Raw genomic sequence first — 21,004 nt, 5'->3', positions numbered from 1 at the left:
TTTTCTGGAGAGCAATTTGACAATGCACATCCAAGATCATAAAAATCTATACTTACACTTTGACCAAGCATATTGTGCTAAGGAAAGAACACAAGCTTGGGTCTGCAATTTAGCAATAATATATTTCTTGGTAAGTTATTTATAATAATTAAAAAAACCTGAAATTCAGAACCTAAAAGAGTAACAGGATTTGAAAAATAACATGTAATACATGCATATACAGCCGCTGTTACAGAACTAATTCATCAATAGGAAAAATTCAACATATGTATATCAGAATTGGAAAAAAGATTACAAACCATTGTATAAGTTAAAATTCTCTAGCAAAAAGTCATAGGAAATCGACTCAAGATAGCTCAGAGAGAAAAGGGTAAGAATATTACTTGGAGAATGTAATATCCAGCTAACAAAAAAGGGGTGAACCGTCAGGCCTCACAAAGGAAACAGAAAGCTGGTAAGGTCTTTCCTATGTCCTTCATCCTACTTCTTCTGCATGTCTACTTCATTCTCCACTTTCATCACACATCAGTTTTCTGGTAACTCGTTCAAAGTCTTGGCAGAATATGATTATCCACATGGCCCAACTCTGAAACAGTATAATTCTAGACAAATCTGCCTTCAGAGTAAAAATTCAATGAGCCATGTATGAGCCCACTATGGCCAGGTGACATCCGGTGCCAATGTGGTCTTCAGGGGTCCAAAGAAGTGGGGTTTGTGAAAGCTGGACAGACATCCTCAAAAGACCAATTACAAGGCTGTAGAGGGAAATCTTATTTCTTAATATTAGGGGAAAAAGTGGCCTTCCTGGAAAATTAACAGAAAGAAACGAACCAAATTTTAACAGTACATATTTGTGGGTATAAAATTATGAACCGCTGTAACTCCTTTTGCTGTAAATATTTTTTTTAATTTATATGAAATGTAATTTTAATTTTATAAATAAGTTAATTTTAAAAGCTTAACTAGCAGGTCATTATGATATAATACCAAGTAAGGGAAAAACAGGATAAAAATTCCCATTATTTATATCCCTTAACTATATAAAATATGTATGTATACAAAAAGAAAGCAAAAAGTACAATAAACATTAACAGTGGTATCTCTAGATGAGAAAAATTACATATTGCTTTATTTTCTCACTTATTTTCCACATTTTGCAGTAGTCCTACAACAGATACATATTTCTTTCATACTAGAAGAAAACTAGTTGGAGGGATGTGTATGCCAGTTTTTATGTAGGAGACAATAATGCTGTAGGAACTTCTGTAACCACCAGAAGAAAAACAGTTATTCGGGGCATTTTCTTCCTAGCTCCCAAACACCTGAATAATAATATAAACTGTCACGGTAACAACTACTCATGACCATGATTTATCTTGAGAATTACTGGCCCACAAAATTTTTAAAGAGTTCTGGAGGAATTCTAGGATTAAAGCTAAGTACTATAAAACAAAGAGTTAAATAAAATGTGCATTCTATGGTTCTACAAATTCAACTGTTTAAATGTACAAAAGATAATAGTCAACATATGAAACACTATAAGGCAGAAGAGGATTAACGACTTTCTCTCTCCAGTAAAGATAAAATGGGTTTAGTGGCAGAAGAATTTTAACTACACCATCAGCCATGCCAACTCCAGAAAGTTATGAGCTGAAAAATAAATCAAGATTTGGATAAAATTTAACACTCACTGCACTGTTATGTGCTGGCTCCTATGCCCCTTGCCATTTGAAAACATAAACAGTGCTGATGAAAATTCTCTAAGTTGAAGGCTTTGTCTTATCAAAACCACACAGTTAAACTGTAAATATGAAGCCCATAAGAGGGGTAAGAACACTAGAGGGGAGCCTTTCCCTGTTTTGCTAGAATCTTCTAATCAAGGACATCTATTGTATTTACCTAGGATAGATTAGAGGCAACATCTGGCAGGCTTAGAAATTTTCTACAGATTCCTTTCTATCTTTCTATAGATTGTGATAAATCTTAAAGTTTAAAAATACTCATTCTTACAAAAAGCGTGCTGTTGTATAAAATGTACCCTAAAATTCTGGTTGAAATACTTCACTTTCCATCCTATTTAACCACTGAGATACAACCTTTTAGTTTAATAAACAAGTATTAAAAACAATTCTAGTGTTTTAAAACATACAGTTCTACTCTAAATAAATTTATACTGTGGCACTTGTACTCTATCAAAGTACAGATTTTTAAACATCCTCAATTATTTTTACATTAACCGCTTTTATTTCACCTCTAAAGTTCTTAATCACAAGGAATCAGTAAATTCCTTTAAACATTTAGCTTAAGGGAAAATGAAAGAAGACACAGTGCAGTGATGAGTGACAGCACAGAAATTCTAATAAGGGAAAAGTGCACAAAAAATGTAACAGATTCTGTACATAAACAGTTAGTGTAGAGTTTTACCAATAAAAATGTAAAATTAGGTGCTAATGCCAGTGTTTTCAGAAAAAGATAAAGCAATAACTATAAAAAGCATTATGTACTACAAATGATTTACAGAAACTAAAACTTAATTAAACATAAACTCCCTCTAAAATGCAAACCATACATTATATCAGCATGATTTACAAAAGGCCTATATCCAGTGAAAATCCAAAGTCACTTTTAGGTAACACCCAGAAAACTGAAATGCTGTTCCTATTTTAATTTAACATGAATTTCTCAAATAAGATTCACCATGAACACTTTTTTTAGACTATATTTTTTATATCCTCTTTAGATAATCAAATAAAAAATCCAACAATACACAAACTGGTACTTTCATCAGTACATAAGACAACAACAGGTAGTGAGTTTAGGGAACAGAAAACAAGCCCGATCGCATCAACACAACACTAGTACAGAGGCGTCCATGTGGGCCCGCAGGGGAGGTCTGGGCCACAACACGGGTTTTCTGTTTTAAATCTAGCTTCTAGTCTGCGTATTTTGACCTTACAGTGGTCAAACTATTTAACTAGTGAATCTCATGTTCCACTACCTACAAAGGTCTAAAGCAACAGAAAAACTGTCATGTCGTTTTAAAAAATCAAATGTGGTATTTCTATATACATTGAGTCCTCTGTATAATTATTGCCTCTGAAGTGCTAATACAGTATTTAAAATTACACAAACAAACATCCAGTAAACAGCATTTTATTTTATGACACTCTGTGTTAATACAATAAATATACAAAACTTCCAAACCACCGAAAACATGCAACAGTAGAGGGACAGATGGAGGGCATTTATAGAGAACCATGACAATCACCATAATGGCAGCGCAATATTACTCATTGACAAAATATACAGACATCCTTAGATAAATAATCCAAGTTCCAAATTAAACACCACTGAGCAATGATCTTCCAGTGTTCAAACTTTCGTTTGAAATAAAATAGCCAAAACAATACTACAAACTGAAAACTGACGTGGCTCCTTACAACGTGAAGACCACTTCATGATTGTGATACTGGGTAACACTAATATTAAATACAAACCACTAACAAATGCCAATCTTCTACTGAGTGCAAATGTGACTATTTACTAATAATTGTTAAGAGAATAGAGATTATAAGAATTAAAAACTCCTCTACCTTATCAAACTGTTAAGCAGTGCCATCGTTTTAATGCACATTTATGTTTTTAAAAAACATTTTTCTCCTTATAAGCTTGTATTAACCCAAATAACTGGAATTTAAAACAACACTTCCACCATCCAAACAAAAAAAAAAAGGTACTGTTGGTTGTAATTATTCTTTGCCACTTAGCAATAGAGGATTTCTACAGAACAGAGAGAAGCATTCATAGTTCTTCAAGAAAAGTATTGATATCTCAGTATTCTTCAAAAGTCTCTATGATAAAGTTTTCATCTGTAGTTTAAGGAGAAACAAAAGGAACTTGAAAGATAATGACAGACCTAAGTGCTTTTGTTGTATTTTGTGGTTAATGTTTTGAATATTTGTAAAATCCACGCTCAACAAAGCATACTGATGAAACGTTTTTCAGTAAGATTATAGGCCCTAAAAAACTTGAATGGGCTTATTTGGTTGAGAAAGTAGGTAGAGATTATCACTGATCAGAAATATTCATAAAAACAGCTTTAAATTCATACTCTGAATCCTATTTTCATCAGAATAAAAGAAATATCTTCCAAGTATATTACTTCAACAAAGCCCCAAATAAATCAAACGTAAACACCATCTGGATGAATCTGAGTTATATCTAGCATCACACAAAGCTTCTTTCATAAATAGGAGAATTTACCTTCCTACCTCTAGGATGAAACTCATTTTAACTCCAAATTTGGGGGGAAGAATAAAAATGATTTAACCATTTACACCCAGCTGATTTTTTAGTATCAAATAATATAATCCAACAGACTACCCTTCCTTAAAATCAAATTGCATACAACATACTCATTATTCTGCAATCTGAGGTCTGCTAATGACTTCCAAAACAACAGTACTATGACTTTACAAGTGCTCTCTTTGAGGCATTTAATCAGTTATTAAAAATGATTCAAAGTTTCAATCCAAGTATACTATAAGAATGAAGTCCTGTGCTGGATAGTAACAATTTTAACATGATTATGTTCATAACTAATGCATCAACTATATCTGTATTTTCTTGCTTGGTTCAAGTTAAATGTTTTATTTTTTCTATTGCTATAGATTTTAGTGTGTTCAGTGTGTCTCAAAAATTCAAAGACTGAGGTGCATTAGGGATTCAAGTATAGTGAAGTATCAGGGTCTTTTTAATGCCAACTAGACATGAGAGGCTAAAAAAAATAGTATCTTAAATACTGTTACGTTCTTTTAGGACATGGAGTCAGGCTAGACTTTAACACCTCTGTTAAAAAGTACACAAGCATACCCCAAAAGAGAGCTGCCCAACACAAGCTCAGTTCAATTAAAAAGAGTAGCCACAAGAATATACCAAAGTTTCCAAACAGTAATATTTTACTATGGCATGAATACTGAAAATTAAAAACAAAAAGGTATTATCATCACTACATCTTATTCCACCAATTATCTACTTTTTTTGGATAATGCACTGCATATTATATCTTCATATTACATCCCAGTACATTTTTATTTAAAAGAAAGTATTATAGAAAATCATTTCTATGATTCTATAAACAAGTCCCCAATCCTACAACCATAAGCAGTGCATAACCCAAAATACTAATTCTTTTAAGAAACATGGTCTCCATGCAAGATCAGAGATTGATTATCAAAATATCAACTACTCTAAATAAAGAAAATAAAAAGATAAAATTTACATTATCTGCTTTGAAAAGCACAGGCTCTTCACTGGTGACTGACACCGCTAAAAAGCAAGCCAATTTAAAAGTCCCTAAATTTCAGGTGTCCTATTTCTTTCAATATAAATAAGGAAAAGGAATGAAGCATTGCTTTACTGCTCCAATGTGTAATTTTTATGTCTAGGATTCTGCACGGAAGGACCGCAGCAAGTACCAAGTGCATTTTCTAGGAGGTGCCATGTGAATTTCTAGGAGGTGCCATGTGAATTTCTAGGAGGTGCCATGTGAATTTCAGTGTGCCACCACTGAAATGATTCGCCGAATATTCATCCCCCAAAAATATGGAGAATGTTTATTTTGTATGTAATATTTTTTCTGCAAGGGGCACTGAACTATTGAGAAACTGTCAGGTAAATAATAAGACGAGGAAGTTTTTCTGGTTTTAGCCCATGCACAAGAGATTAGGAAATATACGTGCTGTGTGTTTGGAACAAAAAAAAAAATGTATAGAATACAGTAACTAGAGAAAAAAGTACAATCAAAAGGTAACAGTGCGTTGTCGGAAGACTCTCTAAATTTGGTTACCCTTAAACGCATTCTGAGCTGCACTGCTCGCTGCAGTTGAAGCTGCGTTTGCGGCCGCGGTCTGGACAGTTTTGTTGGACATCACACCTGTTGCAAACTCCTGTTGGGCCTTCTCAAAACTAGCACCTGTTGTGCGATACAGTCCATGTACCTAAGGAGGCACAAAAAAGTGGGAGAAGATGAGCGGTAATCTTACATGTTCTTTAGCAACAGCTCTTCAATTCGTCTCAACATGACTCAGAGATACAAAGAATAGATGCGAGGCAGGAGTCCTAAGATCAAGGACATCAGCCCCAACACTGGAACACAACACTGCATGTAAATATTTTCTTAAACCAGATTTTTCCTTTTTATCTGCAATGCAGAAGAGATAATTATGCCTATGCCAAACCAAGAATAATTTTTAAAAACAGCTTAACCAAAAGCAAAAAGCTATGCTTTCCACTGTACCAAGTTAAGATATTTACAGCCTTAAAAAGACTGGTTTAAACCTAACAAATCCCTTAGGATTATACAGTGGAAATGGCAAATAGATTCAAGGGATTAGATCTGATAAGAGTACCTGAATAACTATAGCTGGAGGTTGTACAGCAGGCAAAGATGAAAACCATCCCCAAGAAAAAGAAATTTAAAAGGCAAACTGGTTGTCTGAGAAGGCCTTACAAACAGCTATGAAAAGAAGAGAAGTGAAAGGCAAAAGGCAAAAGGAAAGGTATACACTTCCGAATGCAAAGTTCCAATTAGGAAGAAGAGATAAGAAAGCAGTCCTAAGTCAACAATGTAAAGAAATAGAGGAAAACAATAGAATGGGAAAGACTAGAGATCTCGTCAAGAAAATCAGAGATACCAAGGGAACTTTTCATGCAAAGACCGGCACAATAAAGGACAGAAATGATACTAACAAAAGCAGAAGATATTAAGAGGTGGAAAGAATATACAGAAGAACTATACGAAAATGATATTACTGACCCAGATAACCACAATGGTGTGATCACTCACCTAGAGCCAGACATCCTGGAGTGTGAAGTCAAATGGGCCTTAAGAAGCATCACTACAAACCAAGCTAGTGGAGGTGATAGAATTTCAGTTGAGCTATTTTAAATCCTAAAAGATGATGCTGTGAAAGTGTTGCACTCAAGATGCCAGTAAATTTGGAAAACTCAGCAGTGGCCACAGGACTGGAAAAGGTCAGTTTTCATTTCAATACCAAAGAAGGGCAATGTCAAAGAATGTTCAAACTACTGCACCATTGCACTCATTTCACATGCTAGCAAGGTCATGCTCAAAATCCTTCAAGTTCAGTTCACTTCAGTCGCTCAGTCATGTCCGACTCTTTGCAACCCCATGGACTGCGGTACGCCAGGCCTCCCTGTCCATCACCAACTCCCAGAGTTTACTCAAACTCATGTCCACTGAGTCAGGGATGCCATCCAACCATCTCATCCTCTGTCGTCCCATTTTCCTCCCACCTTCAATCTTTCCCAGCATCAGGGTCTTTTCCAATGAGTCAGTTCTTCACATCACATGGCCAAGGTATTGGAATTTCAGCTTCAGGATCAGTTCTTCTGATGAATATTCAGGGCTGAGTTCCTTCAGGATGGACTGGTTGGATCTCCTTGCTGTCCAAGGAACTCTCAAGAGTCTTCTCCAACACCACAGTTCAAAAGCATCAATTCTTTGGTGCTCAAATTTCTTTATAGTCCAACTCTCACATCCATACATGACTACTGGAAAAATCATAGCTTTGACTAGATGAACCTTTGTTGGCAAAAAAAATATCTCTGCTTTTTAATAAGCTGTCAAGGCTGATCATAACTTTTCTTGCAAGGAACAAGCATCTTTTAATTTCATGGCTGCAGTCACCATCTGCAGTGAGTTTGGAGCCCAAAATAATAAAGTCTCTCACTGTTTCCATCGTTTCCCCATCTATTTGCCATTAAGAGATGGGATGGATGCCATGATCTTAGTTTTCTGAATGTTGAGCTTTAAGCCAGCTTTTTCCCTCTCCTCTTTCACTTTCATCAAGAGGCTCTTTAGTTCTTCTCTTTCTGCCATAAGGGTAGTGTCATCTGCATATCTGAGGTTATTGATATTTCTCCCAGCAATCTTGATTCCAGCTTATGCTTCATCCAGTCCAGCATTTCTCATGATGTACTCTGCATATAAGCTAAAGAAGCAGGGTGACAACAGCCTTGACGTACTCCTTTCCAGATCTGGAACCAGTATGTTGTTCCATGTTCAGTTCTAACTGATGTTTCTTGACCTGTATACAGATTTCACAGCAGGCAGGTCAGGTGGTCTGGTATTCCCATCTCTTTCAGAATTGTCCACAATTTGTTGTGATCCACACAGTCAAAGACTTTGGCATAGTTAATAAAACAGAAGTAGATGTTTTTCTGGAACTCTCTCACTTTTTCAGTGATCCAACAGATGCTGGCAATTTGATCTATGGTTCCGCTGCCTTTGCTAAATCGAGCTTGAACATCTGGAAGTCCACGGTTCACATACTGTTGAAGCCTGCCTTGGAGAATTTTGAGCATTACTTTGCTAGCATGTGAGATGAGTGCAATTGTGCAGTAGTTTGAGCATTCTTTGGCATTGCCTTTCTTTGGGATTGGAATGAAAACTGACCTTTTCCAGTCCTGTGGCCACTGCTGAGTTTTCCAAATTTGCTGGCATATTGAGTGCAGCACTTTCACAGCATCATCTTTGAGGATTTAAAATAGCTCAATTGGAATTCCATCACTTCCACTAGCTTTGTTCATAGTGATGCTTTCTAAGGCCCACTTGACTTCACATTCCAAGATGTCTGGCTCTAGGTGAGTGATCACACCACTGTGGTTATCTGGGTCATTAAGATCATTTTCGTATAGTTCTTCTGTGTATTCTATCCACCTCTTCTTAATATCTTCTGCTTTTGTTAGTATCATTTCTGTCCTTTATTGTGCCCATCTTTGCATGAAAATTTCCCTTGGTATCTCTAATTTTCTTGATGAGATCTCTAGTCTTTCCCATTCTATTGTTTTCCTCTATTTGTTCACACTGATCACTGAGGAAAGCTTTCTTACCTCTCCTTGCTATTCTCTGGAATTCTGCATTCAATGTGGTATATCTTTCCTTTTCTCCTTTGCCTTTCGCTTCTCTTCTTTTCATAGCTGTTTGTAAGGCCTCCTCAGACAACCATTTTGCCTTTTTGCATTTCCTTTTCTTGGGAATGGTCTCAATCACTGCCTTCTGTACAATGTCACAAACTTCTGTCCATAGTTCTTCAGGCACTCTAACAGATCTAATCCCTTGAATCTATTTATCAATCCACTGTAAAGTTGTAAGGGATTTGATTTAGGTCATACTTAAATGGCCTAGTGGTTTTCCCTACTTTCTTCAATTTAAGTTTGAATTTGGCAATGAGAAGTTCATGATCTGAGCCACAGTCAGCTCCCGAATTGTTTTTGCTGACTGTATAGTTTCTCCATCTTTGCCTGCAAAGAATATAATCAATTTGATTTTGATGTTGACCATCTGGTGATGTCCATGTGTAGACTCTTGTGTTGTTGGAACAGGGTGTTTGCTATGACCAGTGTGTTCTCTTGGCAAAACTCTGCTAGCCTTTGCCCTTCTTTATTCTATACTTCAAGGCCAAATTTGCCTGTTACTGCAGGTATTTCTTGACTTTCTACTTTTGCATTCCGGTCCCCTATAATGAAAAGGACGTCTTTTTTGGGTGTTAGTTCTAGAATGTCTTGTAGGTCTTCATGCTGCTGCTGCTGCTGCTAAGTTGCTACAGTCGTGTCCGACTCTGTGTGACCCCATAGACGGCAGCCCACCAGGCTCCTCCATCCACAGGATTTTCCAGGCAAGAGTACTGGAGTGGGGTGCCATTGCCTTCTCTAGTAGGTCTTCATAGGACCGTTCAATTTCAGCTTCTTCCTCATTACTGGTTAGGGCGTAGGCTTGGATTATTGTGAAACTGAATGGTTTGCCTTGGAAATGAACTGAGATCATTCTGTCATTTTTGAGACTGAATCCAAGTACTGCATTTCGGACTCTTGCTGACTACGATGGCTACTCCATTTCTTCTAAGGGATTCTTGCCCACAGAAGTAGATATAATGGTCTTCTGAGTTACATTCACACATTCCAGTCCATCTTAGTTCGCTGATTCCTAAAATGTGTATGTTCACTCTTGCCATCTCCTGTTTGACCACTTCCAATTTGCCTTGATTCATGAACCTAACATTCCAGGTTCCTATGCAATATTGCTCTTAACAGCATCGGACTTTACTTCCATCACCACACATCCACAACTGGGTGTTGTTTTTGCTTTGGCTCCATCTCTTTATTCTTTCTGGAGTTAGTTCTCCACTGATCTCCAGTTGCATATTGGACACCTACCAACCTGTGGAGTTCATCTTTCAGTGTCCTATCTTTTTGCCTTTTTATACTGTTCATGGGGTTCTCAAGGCAAGAATAGTGAAGTGGTTTGCCATTCCCTTCTCCAGTGGACCACGTTTTGTCAAAACTTTCCACCATGACCCGTCTGTCTTGGGTGGCCCTAAACGGCATGGCTCATATTTTCACTGAGTTAGACAAGGCTGCTGTCCATGTGATCAGATTGATTAGTTTTCCATGACTGTGGTGTTCAGTCTGTCTGCTGCAAAATTGCATTTAGAACCAAACCCCATACTTGCCAGAGACGCTTGGAGAGCTCAAACATAACTTGTGTGCACCAGGACCCAGAGACCCCGCAGAGACTGAGACAGAACTGTGTTTGGGTGTCTCCTGAGGAGCTATGAGTTCGCAGTGGACTGCTGCTGCAGGGGCAGGGGCTTTGGGTGCAGAAGACCTGGGTATGGCATAAGCCCTCTTGGAGGAGGTCACCATTAACCCACCACAGAGCTGCCAGAACTTATATAGAACTGGGGAAACAGACTCTTGGAGGGCACAAACAGAACCCTGTGTGCACCAGGACCCAGGAGAAAGGAGCAGTGACCCCACAAGAGACTGACCCAGGCTTGCCCGTGAGGGTCCAGGAGTCTCCGGCAGAGGCGTGGGTTGGTGGTGGCCTGCTGCAGGGTTGGAGGCACCGAGGGTAGCAGTGTGTGCCTGGGACCTTTTGAAGGAGGTTATCTTCATTACCTCCACCATAGTTTGGCCTCAGGTCAAATAACAGGGAAGGAACACAGCCCTTCCCTTCAACAGAAAATTGATTAAAGATTTATTGAGCATGGCCCCACCCATCAGAACAAGACCCAGTTTCCCACTCTGTCAGTCACTCCCATGAGGAAGCTTCCATAAGCCTCTTATCCTTCTCCATCAGAGGGCAGACAGACTGAAAACCACAATCACAGAAAACTAACCAATCCTTCAAGTTAGGCTTCAACAGTACGTGAACTGAAAATTTCCAGATGTACAAGCTGGATTTAGAAAAGGCAGAGGAACCAGAGATCAAATTGCCAACATTCGTTGGATAATAGAAAAAGCAAGAGAATTCCAGAAAAACATCTACTTTCACTTTACTGACTACAGTAAAGCCTCTGACTGTGCGGAATGCAACAAACTGTGGAAAATTCTTTAAGAGATGGGAATACCAGACCACTTTACCTGCCTCCTGAGAAACCTATATGCAGGTCAAGAAGCAACAGTTAAAACCCAACATGGAACAACAGACTGGTTCAAAATTAGGAAAGAAGTGTGTCAAGGCTGTATATTGTCACCCCATTTATTTAAACTTATATGCAGAGTACATCATGCGAAATGCCAGGCTGGATGAATCACAAGCTGAAATCAAGACTGTCAGGAGAAATATCAATAACCTCAGACATGCAGATGACACCACTCATGGCAGAAAGTGAAGAGGAACTAAAGAGGCTCTTAATGAGGATGTAAGAGGAGAGTGAAAATGCTAGCTTAAAATTCAACATTCAAAAAGCTAGGATCATGGCATCCAGTTCCATCACTTCATGGCAAATAGATGGGGAAACAATGGAAACAGTGAGAGACTATACTTTCTTGGGCTCCAAAATCCCTGTGGCCTGTGACTGTAGCCATGAAATTCAAAGATGCTTGCTCCTTGGAAGCAAAGTTAAGACAAACCTAGATAAAAAGCAGAGACATTACTTCACCAGCAAAGGTCTATACAGTCAAAGCTATGGTTTTTCCAGTAGTCACATATGGATGTGAGAGTTAGACTATAAAGAAAGCTGAGCGCCGAAGAATTGATGCTTTTGAACTGTGGTGTTGGAGACGACTCTTGAGAGTCCCTTGGACTGCAAGGAGATCCAACCAGTCCATCCTAAAGGAACTCAGTCCTGAATATTCATTGGAAAGACTGAAGCTGAAACTCCAATACTTTGGCCACCTGATGGAAAGAACTGACACATTGACAAAGATCCTGATGCTGGGAAAGATTGAAGGCGGGAGGAAAAGGGGATGACAGAGGATGAGATGGTTGGATGGCATCACTGACTCAAGGGACATGAGTTTGAGCTAACTCCAGGAGATAGGGAAGGACAGGGAAGCCTGGCGTGCTGCAGTCCATGAGGTCACAAAGAGCCAGACACGACTGTGCAACTGAACAACAAACAACAAGAGACACTCCGACTTAAATACATGAACTTACTACCCAAGACAACGCCAAGAAAACAATACCTTACCTATTTCTATGTTGTCTACATATACACCACTGACCCTATATATCAAATTGTATCATTTTATCATTTAATGTACCACGCAATATGTATATCCTTAAAGATACTTGTGCTATTCACTCTGTACACTATTTAATATTTTGTGTATGGTCAGGTCTTAAAGGATTTAAGAGGAAATACTTCTGAGAACTATCTGTCCATACTGATTCTTCACTCAAATCTTAGATTCTTACAAGCAGGGTTCAAAAATACTCTATTAGCATCTCTTTCTAAGATGCAATAAACTACGAAGCACATCAATCCATAACATCACCCACTCAATCTAACACAAATTTGAGAAAGGAAATAACAACAAAACATTTTAGGACAAATATTTATTTATTACATGGCTACAAACTTGGGGGGAAGAAAGATGAGACAGAAAAGTGAACTTGTAATTACACTGCCTTGTGATTAAGGCCTAAATTAGAAGCCTGACTAGAATGTCATCAAAGCAGGTTTGGAGGATGGGGGCAGTGCACCCAAGTCAGCCCTTTCTCCAAGCTCAGAGACATAGGAACTGGTAATTGTGGCTAAGTGCAGAGTGAGGGAAAGGCAAAGGAGTCAAATGCTTTCAGGTTAAGCTTAGATACTGAGACATTGTTTCAAGAGGAGAGAGGACAGGTTGTTTTAGTAGGGAGAGCACACGCTAAGTTCTAAGCATTCATCCATTGCACAAATGTTTATGGAATACCTACTCTGAGACTGCCATGGCAGACAGGTGAAAATCTGGTTGGAAGCTAGACAGAAATGGACTAGGGACAGGGACCTGGAAACCAATGGCACATAAATGGTAGCTGCAACTCTGACGTCAGCTAACTGCACATGGTGCGAGAGCACAGAAAGCAGAAACAAAAGGAAATCAAGTACCGAGGCCTGTTAAGGCACCTATATTTAAGACATACTCATAACAACAAGAAATGATTGAGAGAGGAATGAGAAAAACCAGGGATCTTTTCACAGACGCCAAGGGAAGAAAGCAGTTAAGGAATGAAGAGCCATTATGGGAATAATGGGGTAAAAGCCCCCAGTTCTTCTGATACAGTAGCGTAAGCAAATGCCATATTACTATGGATCAAAGTACTAAAGGGTCAGGGAGAAAAAGAGCACTCAAATACCTATACGGTTGAATCTTAAAATTCTTTTAGTACCAAGGCAGTATCATAAATATGGCACTATTTTTATTCCTTTCCCAACCAAGTTTTTTTTATAAAAAATATATGTGCAGATAAATTACTACACCTATGTTCGAGCAATTTATCTCATAACAAGTACATATAATTACCTCCTACAAATTAAATGTATTACAGAAATCTAATAAACCTTTTTTACTTATCTGTCTTTCCCCTTTACCCTCCCCCCGTCCCCCTCAATTTATGGGCATGTAATTAACAAACATTTGTTCTAACTTGCTTATTCCTTTTTTAAAATTTATATTAAATTGAGTGGCTGATATTATATCCTAGTGGACTTTATGGTTTAATTACTTAAAATGTAACTCATAGCCCCACAGAGCAGAGAGGGAAAAGAGAGGTAGGAATAACACATTTTTCAATGATCTGTATTTGTACAGACCCAGGGAGCCACCTAGAGGGAAAACAGTACCTATGTATCGTGCACAATGATCAAATACTGGTTTAATCCACGATATCCATGTGAAAGGGTGATTCCTCATTTCAGTGTCCCAGCAAAATGGGCTACTTACAAGGCTCAACATTGCAAAAAGCTTACCATTTCCCTGTTATGTTTCAGTGAAACCTATTAATAACATACTCCTTAAGAAATCGGGAATACAGTTTTAAGGTAAAGCAATGTAATTAAAAACAAAAACTGAACAACTGAAATACTTGCTATTTCTTCTGCTTATGAGAACTGCACTAAACTACATATTTCGTCCTAGGAGTATCACAGAAAAGACACTAGATTTTATATCTACTGATTCCACTACTTTCTACAGGGCTGGACACCACTGAAAACCTCAAGTTAACTTCCAATACAACAAAGAATACTTCTTATCTCTCAGAGTTTTCCTGAGGATCAAATGAGAACACGCTAGATGAGTAAAACTCAAAGTAAACTTTAAAATGTCTGCCAAAGTGCCACATTCATGCTAAGTCGCTTCAGTTGTGTCCGACTCTTTTTGGACTGTAGCCTACCAAGCTCCTCTCTCTGTCCATGGCATTCTCTGGAGTGGGTTGCCATGCCCTCCTCCAGGGAATCTTCCCGACCCAGGGATCAAACTCGTGTCTCTTACATCTCCTGCATTGGCAGGTCGGTTCTTTACACACTAGTGTCATCTGAGAAGTCCAACATGTGAGACACAACTCCAGAAAGAATTCTGCATCCCTCATTTATCTTCAAAAATACCTTAGTGTACAACATGGTTGAATGACACACAAAATATTATATACCGTGGAAATTTAAAAATCATGGTACTTTATTTAAACAAAACAATTCACGTGTATTATTTCCATTAAAGCTTCTGGAACACCATGTCAAGAAACTACTTCTTGGGTGGCAGAGAAGGAAAATGCTGAGCTCATCTTCTCCCACAGGTGAACCCACCTTAAAGCTACTTACAGACCAACTATTAATGAGAAATACCTGAAGACTAGCAGACAAGATCTACTAAAAGTAAAGCTATAAAGAAGGAAGCAAATGAAGATGGTAATAGAGGCACAGATGCAGTACAGTCAAGGCCTAACACCCTGGGTGGGTGACCTGTCAACGGGAGGATAATTAGAATCACAGAGATTCTCCCTGAGAAGTGAGGTGGTCCAGTCCCACACTGGGTTCCTGGTCAGGGAAGGTGAGCCCCCAGAGCTTCTGGTTTTGAAGGCCAGCAAGGCTTGCTTTCTGAGGAGCCAGAGGGCTGCAGGAAACAGAGCTGCTGATGTTGTTGTTCAGTCCTGCTCAGTCGTGTCTGATTCTTTACGACCCCATGGACTGCAGCCTGCCAGGCTTCCCTGTCCCTCACTATCCTATCTTCTGGAATTTGCTCAAATTCAGGTCCACAGAATCACTAATGTTATCTAACCATCTCATCCTCTGCCACTCCCTTCTTTTGACTTCAATCTTTCCAAGCATCAGGGTCTTTTCCAATGAGTCAGCTCTTTGCATCAGGTGGCCAAGGTACTGGAGCTTCAGCTTCAGGATCAGTCATTTCAGTGAATATTCAGGGTTGATTTCCTTTAGGATTGATTGGTTTGATCTCCTTGCTGTTCAAGGGACTCTCAAGTGTCTTCTCCAGCACCACAATTTGAAAGCATCAATTCTTCGGTGCTCAGCCTTCTTTATGGTCCAACTCTCACATCCATACATGACTACTGGAAAAACCAAAACTTTTGACTAGACAGACCTTTGTTGGCAAAGTAATGTCTCTGCTTTTTAATAAGCTGTCTAGGTTGGTCATAGCTTTTCTTTCAAGGAGCAAGCGTCTGAATTTCATGGCTGAAGTCACCATCTGCAGTGATTCTGGAGTTCAAGAAAACAAAATCTCTTACAGCTTTCACTTTTTCCCCTTCTATTTGCCATGAAGTGATGGGACTGGATGTCATGAGCTTAGTTTCCTGAATGTTGAATTTTAAGCCAGCTTTTTCACTCTCCTCTTTCATCCTCACTAAGAGGCTCTTTAGTTCCCTTTCACTTTCTGCCTTTAGAGTAGTATCATCTGCATATCTGAGATTGGTGATTGCTCTCCCAGCAAAGACTTCGCTCTTAAAGGGCTCACACAAAATGCCACCTGGTTTGAGACCCAGGGCAGAAGAAGTCATCTGAAAAGAGCCTGGGTGGGACCCACTTGGAGAGCCTCCTGGAGACAAAGAGGCAACTGGAACTCACCTCAGGGACACAGATGCTGGTGGCAGCCAATTTGGGGAACTTGTGCCACCACGAGGACACTGGTAATAGAAAATGCCAGTTTGGAATCTTCCTTCTTGCTTATCAGGGCTGAGACCTGACCCCACACACAAACCTGTCAGCACCAGAATGAGGGCACCTCAGGCCAAGCTTCTAAGAGGTGGACCCAGCCTAACGCACCACCAGGCCAGAAGCCACAGACTCCTCTGAGCCCCCAGCTAACTCAGGACCCAGCCCCACAAACCCCTGGTTAACATCAACCCCCAGATCTCCACAGCCATGCAGTCAAAGACCCCAGAGCTTGAGTCCATCCTCCACTGACACAGCGCTAGCCCTGGGACCCCCCGTATCCTGGCCCCATCCACAAACAGGCTGACTCTAGGTTTAGGATGCCCTTGTTCTGCAGTCAAAGACCTAGGACCCGCCTACATTCACAAGTGGGCCAGCACCAGCCCCAAGACTCAGACTTACGCAGCAAAGGGCAGTCACCAGACCTGGGAGTCCTTGGGCCCCAATCCCACCCAAAAGAGGGCCAACACCAGCTTCTGAACACTATGCACCTGGCAAACATCTATGTCAGAAACTGGCCCCATCCAGCAGAAGGCCAACATGGGATCTCGGACACCCAGCATACAAACCAGCCACCATGACACACAACTCTACCCAACAGAGGGCCAGCACGAGCCCTGGGACCCCCGGGGCTTTGTAATCAGCCACCGCATGACACAGCCTGGCCCACCAGTGGCTGACAGCCTCTACACAAGGCAAGGCATAGCAACCAACCAGACTGAGGGCCGGCCATGTCTGCCAGACTGCCCACAGTAGTCGGTATGCAACAATGAACGGGCCCATGCAACCTCCACAGGGGGCAACCCCAGATCACGTAGCTCTGGGGATCAGAGGGGAGTGCACCGCTGGGACATGTAGGGTGTGTCCTACTTAACACCACTTCTCTAAGATCAGGAAATGTAACAAACCTACCAAATACAGAGAAATGAAGACAGTACCTGAGCCAAAATGAGGTAATGGAGGAATATGTTTCAATAATATGATAAAACCCCAAAGGAAGAAATAAGTAAAGTGGAGAAAGGCAATCTACACAAAAAATAATTTAAGGTAATGATCATAATAAAGAATGCAGGACAGTGATAAGATTAACAAAGAGTTAGAAAGTACAAAGAGTAATCAAACAGAGCTGGAGATACAGTAACTGAAATTAAAACTACACTACAAGGGATGAATAGTAGGTTAGATGATGCGGGGAACAAATCAGAGACACGAAGAGAGAGCAGTGGAATCACTCAAACAGAACAGAAAAAAAAAAAGAATTTAAAAAAATGAGGACAGTTAAAAGATCTTGAAATCAATATCAAACATGCTAACATTCACTTCATAGAGGTCCCTTTCACAGAAGGTAAAAAGAAAAAAAGGGGGCAGAGCACATATTTGAAGACATAATAGCTGAAAACTTCCCTTCTCTGGGAAAGGAAACAGACATCTAGGTCAAAGCACAGAGAACCCCAAAAAGGATCAACCTAAAGAGGACTAGGAAGACACACTGTAATTAAAATAGCAAAAGTCAAGATAAAACAGAGTATTAAAAGCAACAAGGGAAAAGAAACAAGTTACATACAAGGAAACTCCCATAAGGCTTTCAGCTTCCTTTTTAAGAGAAACTCTACAGGGTGGAGGGAACAGCACAGCACATTTAAAGTGATGAATGGACAAACCTGCAGCTAAGACGGCGCACCAAGGGTTTCCTCCCCATTTGAAGGAGAGACCAAAAGTTTTACAGACACGCAAAAGCTGAAAGAATTCAACACCACAAAACCAGATTTATAAGAAATGTCAGAGACTTCTCAAAGTAGAAAAAGCCACTACTAGAAATATGAAAATTACAAAAGGAAAAATCTCACTGGCAAAGACAAGCATAATGGTAGTAAATTAACCACATATACAGCCAGTAAAGCTTAAAAGACAAAAGCAGAAAAATTATCTATATCCACAACCATTAGCTAAGGAATACACGAAATAAGATGTAAAATATGATGTAAATGTGATGGATTGGAAGAGTAAAATTTCAGAGTTAAAATGTGTTCAAACTTATATAGATTGCTATATATAAACCTCTTAGTAACAACAAACCAAAAGTGTGTAATTGATACACACATGAAAGACAGAAAGGAATTCAAATATAACACTAAAGATGGTCATCAAATCACAAAGGAAGAGAGCAAAGGAAAGAAATAAATTACAAAAATTATTCAGAAAAACAATGAACACAATGCCAATAAGAACATACCTATCAGTAATTATATTAAACATAAATAGACTAAATGGTCCAATCAGAAGACAGAGCAGCTGACTGAATACAAAAATAAGACTCATATATGTTCCGTCTACAAGAGAGTCACTTTAGACCTAAAGTAACACACATGGACTGAAAGTGAGGAGATGGAAAAAGGTATTCCTTGCAAACAAAAGCGGAAAAGTTGGAGGAGCAATACTTGTATCAGACAGAACAGATGGTAAAACAAACAGTAACAAAAGACAAAAAAGGACATTACATAATGATCAAGAGTTCAATCCAGAAACAGATATAACAGTGGGAAATATACATGCACACAACATAGGAGCCTAAATATGCAAAGTACTACAATGTGAGAGACCTGGGTTCGATCCCTGGGTTGGGAAGATTCCCTGGAGGAGGAAATGGCAACCCACTCCAGTACTTTTGCCTTGAAAATCCCATGGACGGAGGAGCTTGGTGCAGGCTACTATCCATGGGGTCGCAAAGAGTCGGGCACGATGGAGTGACTTCACTTTCACGTACAGCACTAACACACATAAAGAGAAATTTGACATCAACCCAATATTAGGAGCAAACTTAAACACCCTACTTACATCAATGGACAGAAAATCAATAACGTAACACTGGCCTTAACACAATGGGCCAAATGAAGTTAATAAATATATAGAAAGGATTCTATCCAAAGTATCAGAATCACATTCTTTTCAAATGCACTAGGAACATTCTCCAGGATAGTTCACGTTAGGTTATAAAGCAAGTCACAATAAACTTAAGAAAGCTGGACTCTTATCAAGCGTCTTTTCTGACCACAATGCTGTAAGACTAGACACCAACTACAAGGATAAAATGCAAAAAACCACAAACACATGGAGACTAAACAATATGCTACTAAACAAACAATGGGCCACTGAAGAAATCAAAGACAAAATTTAAAAAACAGCTGAAGAAACAGGAAACCACTATGATTCAAAATTTATAGGAAGCAGCAAAAGAAGTTTTGAAGAGTGAAGTTTATAGTGATATGTCTTAGATAAGAAAACTGGTGATATCAAGGGAATATTTCATGCAAGGATGGGACAATAAAGGGCAGAAAGAGTAAGGACCTAACAAAAGCAGAAAAGAAGAAGAAGTGGCGAGAATACAACAGAACTGTACAAAAAAAGGTCTTACTGACTCAGATAACCACAGTGGTGTGGTTACTCACCTAGAGCCAGACATCCTGGAATACTAAGTCAAGTGGGCCTTAGGAAGCATTACTACGAACAAAGCTAGTGGAGGTGATGGAATTCCAGTTGAGCTATTTCAAATCCTAAAAGATGATGCTGTGAAACTGCTGCACTCAATATGCCAGCAAATTTGGAAAACTCATCCGTGGCCACAGGACTGGAAAAGGTTAGTTTTCATTCCAATCCCAAAGAAGGTCAATTCCAGAGAATGTATAAACTACCATACAGTTGCTCTCATTTCACATGCTAGCAAGGTAATGCTCAAAATCCTTCAAGCTAGGCTTCAGCAGAATGTGAACTGAGAACTTCCAGATGTTCAAGCTGGATTTAGAAAAGTCAGAGGACCCAGAGATCAAATTGCCAACATTCACTGGATTGTAGAAAAAGCAAGAGAAATCCAGAAAAACATCCACTTCTACGTTACTGACTACTCTACAGCTTTTGAGTGTGTGGATCACAATAAACTCTGGAAAATTCTTTAAGAAATGGGAATACTGCAAGGAGATCAAACCAGTCAACCCTAAAGGAAATCAACCCTGAATATTCATTGGAAGGACGGATGCTAAAGCTAAAGCTCTAATACTTCAGCCACCTGATGCAGAGCTGACTCACTGAAAAAGACCCAGATGCTGGGAAAAACTGAAGACAGAAGGAAAAGGGGGTGGCAGAGGATGCGACAGTTAATAGCACCACTGACACAATGGACATGAATTTGGGCATACTCCAGGAGATGGCGGAGCACAGAGGAGCCTGGTGGGCTGCAGTCAATGGGGTCATGAAGAGTTGGACACAACTTAGTAACTGAACAATAACAAACAACAGAAAACAAAAGAGTATCTCCAAAACAGACATTTTTGTATAGAAAAAAATTAAATGCTTTAAAAACTTATTTTTTAAAGAAATGAAATAACCTTTTCTAAAATTCTTCTGAAGTACAAAAAGTGACTGTTAACAATCATTTTATTAATATGGATGAGGTACATTAACAATGGAAGAAATAACCATTCAAAACTAGGGCCCAAAGGAAATACAAATAATGTTTTATGTATTTATCTCTTCCACACTAAATTATTCTA

General features: G+C 39.2%; 1 protein-coding gene across 4 annotated transcripts in view; it reads right to left on the bottom strand.

The window, feature by feature from the left end:
• Positions 1-3,137: 3,137 nt before the first annotated feature.
• Positions 3,138-21,004, bottom strand: part of SCAMP1 (secretory carrier membrane protein 1) — a 125,771-nt gene continuing 107,904 nt past the window's right edge. For all 4 annotated transcript variants that reach the window (XM_055536643.1, XM_055536645.1, XM_055536646.1 and 1 more), the window contains exon 9: positions 3,138-5,999. In XM_055536643.1, the coding sequence (XP_055392618.1) occupies positions 5,835-5,999 (165 nt within the window). In that variant the 3' untranslated portion in view covers positions 3,138-5,834. The remainder of the gene's footprint in view (positions 6,000-21,004) is intronic.

Source organism: Bubalus kerabau, chromosome 10, assembly GCF_029407905.1.
Source record: "Bubalus kerabau isolate K-KA32 ecotype Philippines breed swamp buffalo chromosome 10, PCC_UOA_SB_1v2, whole genome shotgun sequence".
Taxonomy (NCBI): Eukaryota; Metazoa; Chordata; class Mammalia; order Artiodactyla; family Bovidae; genus Bubalus; species Bubalus kerabau.
The sequence above is the reverse complement of the archived record's forward strand: the minus strand, read 5'-3'. Positions and strand labels throughout refer to the sequence as shown.